The sequence below is a fragment of the Corythoichthys intestinalis genome, chromosome 9 (assembly GCF_030265065.1).
Source record: "Corythoichthys intestinalis isolate RoL2023-P3 chromosome 9, ASM3026506v1, whole genome shotgun sequence".
Taxonomy (NCBI): Eukaryota; Metazoa; Chordata; class Actinopteri; order Syngnathiformes; family Syngnathidae; genus Corythoichthys; species Corythoichthys intestinalis.
Window position 1 is genome coordinate 15243818 of NC_080403.1, and position 12166 is coordinate 15255983.

General features: G+C 37.9%; 1 protein-coding gene across 1 annotated transcript in view; it reads left to right on the forward strand.

Moving 5' to 3' along the window:
* The window catches only part of LOC130921442 (activin receptor type-1B-like), a 23412-nt gene continuing 11246 nt past the window's right edge, over window positions 1-12166 (forward strand). The window contains exons 1-5 of the mRNA XM_057845334.1: window positions 1-248; window positions 4353-4598; window positions 7996-8262; window positions 8339-8569; window positions 8861-9028. Of these exons, the coding sequence (XP_057701317.1) occupies window positions 182-248; window positions 4353-4598; window positions 7996-8262; window positions 8339-8569; window positions 8861-9028 (979 nt within the window). The 5' untranslated portion in view covers window positions 1-181. The remainder of the gene's footprint in view (window positions 249-4352; window positions 4599-7995; window positions 8263-8338; window positions 8570-8860; window positions 9029-12166) is intronic.

Consider the following 12166-nt stretch of genomic DNA (forward strand, 5'->3'; position numbering starts at 1 on the left):
CACTGCTTCGTTGCTATTCTATGACAGCATGTATAAATCAATGTGTTGGTAGTCCAGCCTCAGGAGGAGGGTTTCTTCATGTCATGTGTCTTCGCCTCCGTTCACCTCACGTTAGCCAACTAACTTATTTAGCAAAACATGCTATGATGTAGTGAACCGTCGTGTTGTGTTTTAATTCATTATGGCCAATATACGAATCACACTACTGATTTTATTCAACTGCATGGTCGTGTACAGAAGCTGCGAAGGTGAGTTGCGTCTTGTATTTTTTTTTTTTTTTTAATTTCCGCCACGGAACCAACAAGGAAGGCGAATCATTCCGCCGCTAGCAGCAGGAAGCTAATTGAGCTAGCCCTGTCACAAGATTGCAACAGAGAGATCTCTTCGTATTTACACTGATTACTGTAGCTATAACCTGCCTCGTTAGTGCATTCATGTTGTTTTAAAAGTACATCATTTGTGGCGTTTGGCAACGTAAATTGTCTTTCAGCAGAAATGTTTTCATGTCTAATAGAAGCCATGACATCTGGTATTACACGAACCTATAAATTATCTCTTTGTGGAGACGTTTTGTTGCGTCGGTAGCGACGAACGGTGTTCTATGTTTTTAAATTAGAAATGTGTTTTCATGCTTTGAATTTGAAGCCTCAAGCAAGACCTAGTCATTTCTATGACAACTTGTCCTCTTGGAATACCCTGTATTGGTCAGTTGTTCTTAGGAGAGGGTTCAGGATGCTTTGAAATTTACATGATATTAAAAGTATTCAATGAAATTTCATATTTTAAATAGGAATTAGCGTTCTCTTACCACAAATGTGCCTGAGATGTAACTTAACTCGAACTATGCAAAATAATTTGCTATAAATTAGGCCTGCACAATATATCGTTTGAATATTGTGATGTGCGCATGCGATATAGTCCAAACGCAGGATGTTTTTTTTTTGAACAAGTAAACTTTGTTTATGCCGAGACATGGCTTCCTGTATACCTTAATCATTCACAGATACACCCCCTTAGCCTGGATTAAACGGTATTATAGGAATGCAATCATACAGTATAGTTTGGCGTCTGTTTGTTTTTTTTTTTTTGCACTTTCAGTTCTTAAATAATTGAATCATAAATAAACACAATTAAAGTAAATTGAAGCAACTTAAATCTATAATTCAACCATAAAAAATTACAGAAACTAAGATAACATTTTTATAATGAATATGATACATTGTTTAATGTAAAATAAAGGGGCAAAATTAGGAATACAAAGCTACATGAGAAAAACACAGGGCAAACTCAGGAAAAATAATATCAAATACTGAATAATACACACAAAAAAAAAAAACATGGTGAATCAACCAAAGTCACCTGATGAAAATTCTTCTGATTTTAATATTGCAATATATATAGCAATTAGGATTGAGCATCGATGGGATCCGGGTATAGCGCTCCGGTTCTCCTGGAACCGTTCAATTTTTTAAATTTTGATTCCAAGTTTCGATGCCCTGACCGCCGACCGGGCAAAAATATCTGCCTAACACCACGAAGAACCCACATGAAGACTAGGTCCGTTATGAGCAAATCATATGAAGTGGATAAGTTAGTTTAGCACAAAAACGTGTTGCTTTGCTTCACATAAATGACAACAAAGTAACAGAATAGGCACACTAAATTGATATCAGACCCTCTGTTAAAACATGCAAACTTACAAATTTTGTTTTATCAAGCGTTCACAACTGTGTGTAGTGCAGAGGAGGTGTGTACCGTCTGTACACCTCAAGGATCCTTTTCCAACTAAAGAAATGTTCTTTTTGCCTGCTGCTTCCAGTAAGTCACCACTAGGGGAAGCCAAGCGCACGCAGCAAAACCAAAGAAAAACTGAAGAGTCCGGAGTTACAATAGTGACATCTTGTGGACGGATGAACAATATATCAGTTTAGAAAGAAATCAAACTTAAAAAGTAGTCAACTTAAGATCAAGGGACACAACACTCCCCGCCTGACATCTTGCAGATGTGAGCCGTTTACTAACTTAAAGAAATACCACCTAAAACAAACGATGCAATACAATTAATGCCTGCAGCGTAAGACACTCTAAAACATAGGCAAAAGAATATGTGTCAATGTTTTCTCTGTGAGCTTTTGAAAAATAAACATCTTCGTGAAAGTGCACTCCTGTGGAAAGAAACTTCATCATATTCAAGTTCAAAGACTTTTGAAGAGAAATTCATAGCAAAGTTAATTTAAAGTTCATGTGATTAAAAAAAAAAAATCGAGAAGAAATTAATATAAACTGCACTATTAAACTACCCTAAATTAATAAAAACCTAACCCTGCCTATTAAAAGAATCACAAGAATCTTTTGGTACCAGAATCGAAAAGTTGAATCAGAACTGTCCAAGTTCAAACGATGCCCAACCCTAATTGCAATATATCGCAAACCCCCCAAAAGTCACAATGTAAGTTTTTTGTAATATTGTTCAGGCCTACTATAAATTGTCAAATTAATAAATGTGCAGAAGTATACATCGTTGCTGTTCAAGTAATCAGTGAACCAATTTTACTACAACGTACTTTGCATAGACTGTTGAAGCTTGAAGTCATTAATTGTTAATCATGTGTGGAAGCAGGGGTGCTGGAAATCACAAACAGCAGGGTGTGCGGAGGATCTTTTTTTGTTTTTCCCATTCAAAAACAGCCGTTTCGGTCCAATTTGTCATGCTCGCGCGTTTTCTTCATACAAGGCGTGCACAACGGCAGTACACACACGTGCTGAATACTTTACGTTCTACTACTAGGCTACTACAAAGACAGCCGCTCAACTGCAACAGCAAACAATATGGCTACAATGCAACCATGTCTTACCTATTTGAAGACACCAAAGGACAAATATCTTTATTTCCGACCTTGAATTAATTATAATAATAATAATAATAATACCTCAAACTTATATAGCGCTTTTTTGGACACTCATAGACGCTTTACATAACATAACACAAAGACAGAATTAAGAATTAAGAGGTGGGAAAAGCTAGTTTGAACAGGTGGGTTTTTAGGAGTGATATGAAGTTTTGTAATGAGTCCGAGTTCCTGATGGGTTTTGGGAGTGAGTTCCAGAGTGAGGGAGCAGCAGCGGCGAAGGCTCGGTCCCCCAAGGTTCGGAGCTTGGTGCGAGTGATGGGTGTGAGGAGATTAGAGTCGGCAGAACGTAGGCGGCGGGAGGGACAGTGCTGTTGTAGAAGGTCAGTGAGGTAGGAAGGGGCCAGATTATGGAGGGACTTGTAGGTGAGGAGGAGGAGTTTGTACTGAATCCGGTATGAGATTGGAAGCCAGTGAAGCTGTTGGAGGATGGGGGTGATGTGCTCTCTGGAGCGGGTGTGGGTGAGGTGAAATTAAATTTTAGAAATGTAACTGTTTTTGTAAAGAAAATAATCGCTAATTCGTTTTGGTGCCATGTTAACGCCTCCTATGTTAACAGTTTATTTATCCGTTCAAATAGCGCCTTATTCAACGTGACCCGGTACCAACCAAAGGGTCAGGTTGTGTTATTAACAAACAAAAAAAACTTTCAACATACTTTATAGATTTAATCTCCAAAATTCAGTCAATATTGTTTCAATATGTTTAAGTTATTTAACAACAACAACTAAAAATAATCTACCAAAATAATTTCTTTCACCCCAACAGCAGGGGGTACTGCAGCACCCTCACTACCCCACTTCAAGAACCAGTGTGTGGAAATATTTCCAAAATAGGATCAGTAGTACAGTCACTTGCAAGATCTATCCTCAAATACAATAAAAGCGCAAGTAAAATAAAAATAGAACGGCTCAATGCTTGCTATGTAGCGACGTGGATGAAAATGTAATTCAATGAAATTTGCTTATCAAACTGGGTATTTACTGTGAAATGGCCATTGACAAAAATGGCATTTACATACTAGCATTAGCATTACTGATGTCTCTTATCCGATCACATGACCCGAAAGCAGGAAGCACTGTAAACACTACAGTGCTGTAACATGTTTGGAACTTTTGTTCAGGTAAAAAAAATTGAAAGCCTTCTTCAGTATCAGATCGGGGCTCTGTATAGGCAGATTCTCACAATCAGGTGACTCGGACTCAGGTGATCAAGATGAAGACATCCCTGAACCAAAAATGTTTGAGAAGTACTGCTGTAAAAGATTGCAGTTTTCCTCCCTTTTTACCATCACTTCTTTGGTGGTATCATAAATATGCAACCAGGGAGTCTCATGAGACTTGCTGACGTCTCGTGTCATTTGGTTTGAACTCCCCAAGTATCTTGTGACTCACTTGGGTGCTTCAGCCTTTAATCATAAGTCTTTTTTTTTTTTTTTAACAGCTCTTCTGTGCAACTGCACCACTGCGCTGTGTAAGAAGACGGGCTTCCGGTGTGAGACAGATGGGGCTTGCATGGCCTCCCTGTCCCTCATCCATGGTGAAGAGCAGCACGTTCGTACATGCATCACCAGAGACAAACTTGAACCTCCAGGAAAACCCTTCTACTGTCTCGGTACAAAGGGTCTAGTCAACAAACACTGTTGCTATACCGACTACTGTAACAGCATTGACCTCAAAGTGCCATCTGGTGAGAACAAAAACTACTACCGGAACCCCCTTTATTGCAGTATTGATGTTCCAGAACTGCCCACAATAAGGGAAGATCTGTATAATACAAAGTCCTTTAAAAATGCCTAAAATACAAACCAGATCCCTAGAACATTGGGATACTGTATAAATGGTGAATAAAAACTGATTGCAATAATGTCGAAGTGCAGAATTTTAATGTTGTATTAAAAATAGAAGATGACGGATGAAAAGTTTAAACTGAGAAAATTTATCATTAAAGGAAAATGTGTTGATTTAAAATGTCACAGTGTGACCAAAAACAAAACAGTACTCCTTTGTTACCTGTTCTTACTCTCCCAGTCACAAAGTTCTCCAAAAAAAGAGGCGGCGTGACTTGAAGTTTGCTGTAAAATTGAAAAAACGGGCTGCGTGACTTAAAAGTTTGCTGTAAAATTGACAAATAAAATAACTGAATTGCACATTTTATCTACAAAATAATCAACTATAAAATGAATATACATTATCATAAAATAGCAGATGTGTAATCAGTGTAATCTGATTACATTCTTTCAGTAACAAGCAATCTAACGCGTTCATTTTTCCAAGCCAGTAATCTGATTAAAGTTAGTAACGCACAGGCACTGAGGAAACTATTTTGTTGTTGCCTTATACTGTACGTAGAATGAAGAATACTGTAGTCATACATGAAGAGCATTTGAATAGAAAATACTGCTCTTGAGTTTGGGAGTGACATCACATCTCATGTTTTCTCATTGGAAAAAAACGGGTCACGTGTATTACCATGCTGTGTATGCGCCGTCTGCCACGCCGGTCAACAACACGGCCCGGCTACCTATCAGGATGCTAACAGTAAAGGAACCGGAGAGATACAACAAACGGCTGCATTTGGTCACTGGAGATACAGCCAACACTTCACATATCCGTCCAGAAAAGATGACAAAAATATCTCCGTGCGTTGCAAACTCTGCGCTGGCTCAGAAAGACTGTCGACCGCTAAAAACTCGACATCCAATTCAACAAGGAAGCACTTGGAATTACAGCACAACGCGAAAAAACTCAAAACAAAGCCGACAGGTACAAGACAGCCAGCACTTTATTTAATCAGTAAAGTAACTAGATTACTTTTTTTAGGTGTAATCAGTAATTAAATTATTTTTGTCAAGTAATCTGTGACAATACTGTGTATAATCCAGAACAACATGGACTGGCTAAGAGAAATTAGCTAAGATTATGAACTTTAAAAAAAATTCCTTTAAACACGTCATACCATTTTACTCACAAGCATAAATAGTCTTTTTCCTCGGTGGGAATAATAATTATTACTACAAGTTAGTTAGGGACCTTCTCTACCACCCCCACCCCCCTCTTAATTCTGCTGCATTTCTACCAGTAAGAACTGAGTGTTACTGGACTTATTTTTTGTTGTTGTTTTTTTTTTTTTTTTTTTTGTGGCCAATGAGTGGCCCGATTTATGAGCCGTCATTCATCTGGTTTTGACTTGTGAGCACAAAATTGAGATACAAATGCCTCATGCCACACGGTGACGGTGAAACTCACTTCACAATAAGTGGTACCAAGTAGTGAACAATTCTTTAAAAAAGAAGAAGCTTCAAGCTGTTTAAAATGTCATTCCTAGTTAGAGATGTGCCGATTACTGGTTTCAAGGTATACCATGGTATGAAAACATCAAGGTTTCAAAACCGCAAAAAATTTTCCGTCATACCATCCCATAGTTATAAGCTATTTTTTAGGTCCCAAAAATGCATGGAGAAATCTCTCGCTTCCAGTTGTCAGGCTCAACCCTCCCCCATGGGTTGTTGCTCAGTGTCAGTGAGTCAGCTGTGTTACCTGATTGCTGGAGGAGGTGAAACTCCTCAACTTTTTCCCCCATCGAAGAAAAAGAAATCGCTAGTATGGGAAAAGTTTGGCTAGAGAGAAGTTACAGACGGGCGCGGCTTAAAGGAGGAGGGCCAACAGAAATGTAAAACCTGTTTGCGGAGGGTGGCTGCCAGGGAGGCAATACCTCCAATATGATTTCATATTTATACAAAATTTAAGGTTATTAAACACATGAATGTTTCCGACCAGCTACGAGAGCTAACTCCAGCATGTTTAGTGTGTCTAGTAGTGGTGAAATGTGTTTTTCTCTCTCTGGCAACTGTCTGTGTTGAGAAAGAGAGCGTGTGTATAATGTAAACATGATACGAGTCATACACACGTGCTTTTTATGGAAAATAATTCAATTATTTTTGTTCTGATGATAATAATGTTGCGCTGTGGCTTTGGGTTTAAGCTCACCAAAAGAATTGCATTTATTGTAATTTTATTTAGAATATATATATATTTTAATTTCAACAACATTATACTTATGTTCCAATTTGCTAATGTTTTTGAAAAAAAATCATTTTCAATTGAATTTTTTTGTTTTTTTTTAACCCTGATATCTCAAAGTGACATATTTTAGAGATGTAATTGCAGTGCCGTAATATTTTGACTTAAGGTTATCATACAGTCAAAATATCATACCAGCACATGCCTATTCTCAGTTGACGTTTGCTGTCATGAAATAAGTACCATAATTTTCCATGTACCTGTATATGCTCTTGAGTATACTACTACACACCCCAAAAATTACAATTTTGGTAATTAAGTTGCATAGTTAAGTTGTTTTTTCTTTTCAAATACAAGATTACTGAGTGCCAGTGTCATTATTAAGACACATTACAAAAATTTTTGTTTGATTAGGTGGTGTCGGAATATTCCATTCATTTTGAGTTATGAGTGTGGTCGCTTAAAACCAAATAAGATGGTGTGTAACTAGATTTGGACTTAACCTCGACAATCTACAATAAACGTGAGACTTTTTTTTAAGCGTTGCGTAAAAATATGCTATATTGCTGGCCATATTATGAACCCTCATATAGTAATTTAATACTCTCTGCTCGTGCAAAGCGTGTTTGCCTGTTTATTGGACACAAATAAAGACTCCTCAGTCCACCCACATTTACGGCGCTCTGCTGGGTTTTACAATTACTTCTGGCAAGGATGTTACGATTTTATCAGCGCTCAGTTGTTTTCTTTCTTTGTTTGACAACTGTAAGTCATTTATTTTTAAAGGTCATCTTTTTAGCGTTATTTGTGGTTCATTTTAAGCTATAACTCTTAATTCAGTATTGGGAGAGGAAAAAAAAAAAATAGGGTCTCTAATTTTCTGTTCATTGCAGACCTCTTTCTGTCCCGTAGTTGTACATTTTGTACAGTTGCTATTTTGCAGGTGATAAATATAAAGCATGCCTTGTTGATCCTCGTTTCAACTTGCTGAGCAATAAGGTTTAGTGATCCGGGGGTTTTGCGGGTGAATTTTTTGCATCCCATATTAAGTTTATTTTGTTTAGGGACCACCCAGTCCGGACCCGATGAAGATATATGGCCCGGCGGAACGTGGGGGCTGGTCGAATTAGTGGCTGTGATAGCGGGACCACTGCTGCTGCTTTGTCTACTGCTATTGCTCGGTGTCTTCCTGTGTCAATACCAACGGAGGGCCTGCGGCCACAGACGTAGGCTTGAGGTGGAAGACCCCTCCTGCGACAACCTTTACATGCCAAACGACAGGAGTCTGCAGGACTTTATTTACGATCTGTCGACATCTGGTTCTGGCTCAGGTCAGGGCAAACTGTAATTACTGAACCGCATGCCAAACTTTCATGTGCAATATTCACATTGTTTCTTCCTGTTCAGGCCTGCCACTGTTCGTCCAAAGGACCGTAGCCAGAACAATTGTTCTACAAGAAGTCATCGGAAAGGGGCGATTTGGTGAAGTGTGGCGAGGACGTTGGCGGGGCGGCGACGTGGCGGTGAAAATCTTCTCATCCAGAGAAGAGCGCTCTTGGTTCCGTGAAGCTGAAATCTATCAGACCATCATGATCCGCCACGAGAACATCCTGGGCTTTATAGCAGCTGACAACAAAGGTGCACATTTCTCTTGACATACGTTTCGGAATAGAATGATGGATAATGTGCTATTTTTTTGTCTTGTAAAGTGGGACCCCCAAAGATTGTTCAATGTAAAATATATGATCTAAATGAGACTGCAGTTTAACGATATATTTCAAATCGAGTGCGACAATATTTCATTTTGTTTGTACACTTGAGTGGTATAGCGTATGTTTTTGAAATAGTGACAGTTTGCCCCTAAAATAGATTTCGTTTTATTTCCAATGAATGTCATTCCACTAATCAACTATTGTCTTTCTGGTGTAGACAATGGCACATGGACCCAGCTGTGGTTGGTGTCCGACTACCACGAGTACGGCTCCCTGTTCGACTACCTGAACCGCTACTCTGTCACTGCTCAAGGGATGATCAAATTGGCCCTGACTGCTGCCAGCGGCCTGGCACATCTACATATGGAGATACTTGGAACACAAGGTGCGCCACCGCAGAGAAAATGCACTCTTTTCTGCACAACAGCCAAATTGACAGTTGTAGGCCACTAAGGAGAAGTACTGCAGTCAGCATCAAGTACAGTCTTATCGTTTCAGTGAATCCTAAATTTGGATTAAGGTCAATATTCTGTTATTTTAGATCTTTGGAATCATCCGTTGGCAAGCACAAGCTGTTTAGTGTTCTAAAACTATGCACAGCAATATACGTAATCTGCTAGCGAGAACGTGATAAAGCAAATTGAGTTATTTCCTCAAGACACGAACTTCGAAAATTCATAATTTGTCAACTGAGAACAAGCTTTTTTTTCTCCAATAATGCCCTGATTACATAACACAACAACAGTATATACAATACATAGAATACAATGCGTTCATAGCTCACAATTACATACAGATAGGATAACATTTAAAAGTGAGTTCTTAAAACTATTTAAAGAAATACACCGCTCTAGGGCTGTCCCAAACGACTAATTTCCTCCCGATTAGTCAGCCGACTATTTTTACAATTAGTCGACTAATCACATTTTTTTTTTTTTTTTTTTTTTTTACTGCTTCAATAATGAAATTTTTGTTCAAGCTTATTAATTCACAAAAACATTTTGGAACACCTAAATTCTTTATTAACGTATAAATAACATAAATACCAATAATAAATCACAAACAATGAGGTCAAATGCTGCTGGCATTAACTAGTGCAAAAAATGTAAACGGAAACACTGTGACTTCACCTCTTTAACAGGAGTCAAAACAATTCTTATTCTTTTTGTGGTATGTCATTGTCTATATTGCTCTAAATGTTAAAATGAATTGCAATGTCCCGGACAACCATTTTCAGAATATTTTGTGTGAGTTTAGATGCTTTTCCTGGTGTGCATTCCGCATTTTGGGGGGATGGGAAAAACTGTTCAACTTTTGTTTGTTTTAACCTGAAAATAGGTCAAATAGAGGGCACACTGAAATATTACCACAATTATTTTGAATGAAAGGCACACATACTGACAGTAACAAAAAAAAAATCGTATTAATTTTATAGTATACTACTATTTGTAATACTTTATAATATTGAGTAACGAACATTAGTGCAGTCATGGATTACAGTAAGCAGGCCAGTGCTGTTTCCATATATATATTTATTATGTATAAACAGGATATATGTATATATTTTCCCCAAGTGGGAGCTTCCATGATCCAAATAAATTTAATAATAATTAGAAGGAAAAAAAAAAATATATATATATATATATATATATATATATATATTAATTATTTTATTAAATAAAAATGCACATTGATACAACGCACATAAAGGCAACTTCCATTAAAAAAAAGTCGTTAGAAAGTTGTATGGCCTTACAATCTGCTAGTTTGTTGTTTCTTGTTGTCTTCAAAAATTACACTTGGGTGACGGCGCTTCAAGTGTTCGTAACTTCATAGCCGACGTGCTACCGTGGTATGCGAGCTTAGCTTAGCAAAGAGTACACAAAGTGGCCCCCTCCATATTTTCCTTGAAATAATTCCAGGCTCTGGCTATTCTGGTCCGCTTTTTTGGCTTTATGGCGCTTTCACGTGTTACCAATTCTGCCATTTTTGGTAATTGGCAGTGTTTTCAACTCCTCGCCATAGCGAGGAGTGAACCGGTGTTTGTTGTCGTCGGTTCGTACGATTTCCTCCTCAGGAAGACGGCGGCGTGCATAAAACACCGAGAGGCGTCGGATGGCTTTTTATGGATACTTTTATTGACCAAAACAAAAACGTGGGGGACGCAGTCACTCAACTCAGCGCTACCCGCGCACTTTTCCTACTCACCGATCTCACTCCCTCTTTCTCTCGCTCGCTCGCCCACTTTCTTCCTCTTTGTGCAATCTGACAACGCTGGTCACATTGAAATAACAGCGGCCCCCTTGGGGGTGCCAGTAACAACTGCTTGCATCGCGAGCGCCCGCCATTCTAAACTTTATCCGCATGTATTTTTTTTTAACCATTACCCGTCGACGGTATGTTTTGCCCGTCGACGCATTATCGTCATCGATGACGTCGACAACGTCAACTAGTCGGGACAGCTTTACTGAAAGCTCCAGTTTCAGCTAATTTTGGATTATCCCATTTGTGGCGTAGAACCTTCTACCTTTCCCAAGCTGTGTCCTCGCACTGGAATTTTTAAAACCAATAGCTCTTGAGAGCGAGCACGTAGGTTGCTAACTCTGAAAGATTAAATTGGAAAGCTAGCCAGGTTCCAGGTTAAATACCAAGCAAAACAGAGACTGTATGAAATAATACCAGTACAAAAGTCATAAAATTAAAGAAATAATACTTTTTCTACATGCATTGAAATACGTCTTGTGAACACATTCAATCACTCGTATGTTGCAAGCATAAAATGTATAGAGCTGTTGTGAGCAGTGAGTACATATAGATGGCAGTAATGACCAAGTTCTCTAGGTTGTTACATCGAGAGGTAATAAAAGGAAATACAATACCCGAGTGTTTCTTCAAACTATGCAGGATTGCACTTTCATTTAAAAATCAATTTAAATATCTGGGCTTTGCCTCAAACTGTATTTAAATACATAAATGGGGAGCTAAGTACAACAACAAAAATGGGTAACATGCATAGCAAAAGTCAGCTAGCTTAAATGCTATAAAAAGCTTTTTTTTTTTTTTTTTTTTTAAACTATTTTCTTAACAAATCAACAATCTTCTTAACAAATCGTTCAAACACATATTGCCCCCAAAAACTGCTAAATATACCTATAAACCAAATTACGAATGCGTAAAAAAAACATTAGCTCAAACTAAAACTTATGTTTGTCTTGAGAGCAGTTGGATTCAGCCATGTTTAATGAGTTAAGTCATATTCACTGTTGCCACTAGAAGGCAGTGTATCCACTCAAATCAATAAATTAAATGTAAACAGTTTCAAAACAGACCATTACAGCTAGTGTTGCACCGATACCATTTTTTGGGCCCGATACCGATACAGATACCATTCCGATACCACTCTGTTTGCAAAAACCCCCCCCCAAAAAAACCAAACCATATATATATATATATATATATATATATATATATATATATATATATATATATATATATATATATATATATATATATATATATATGT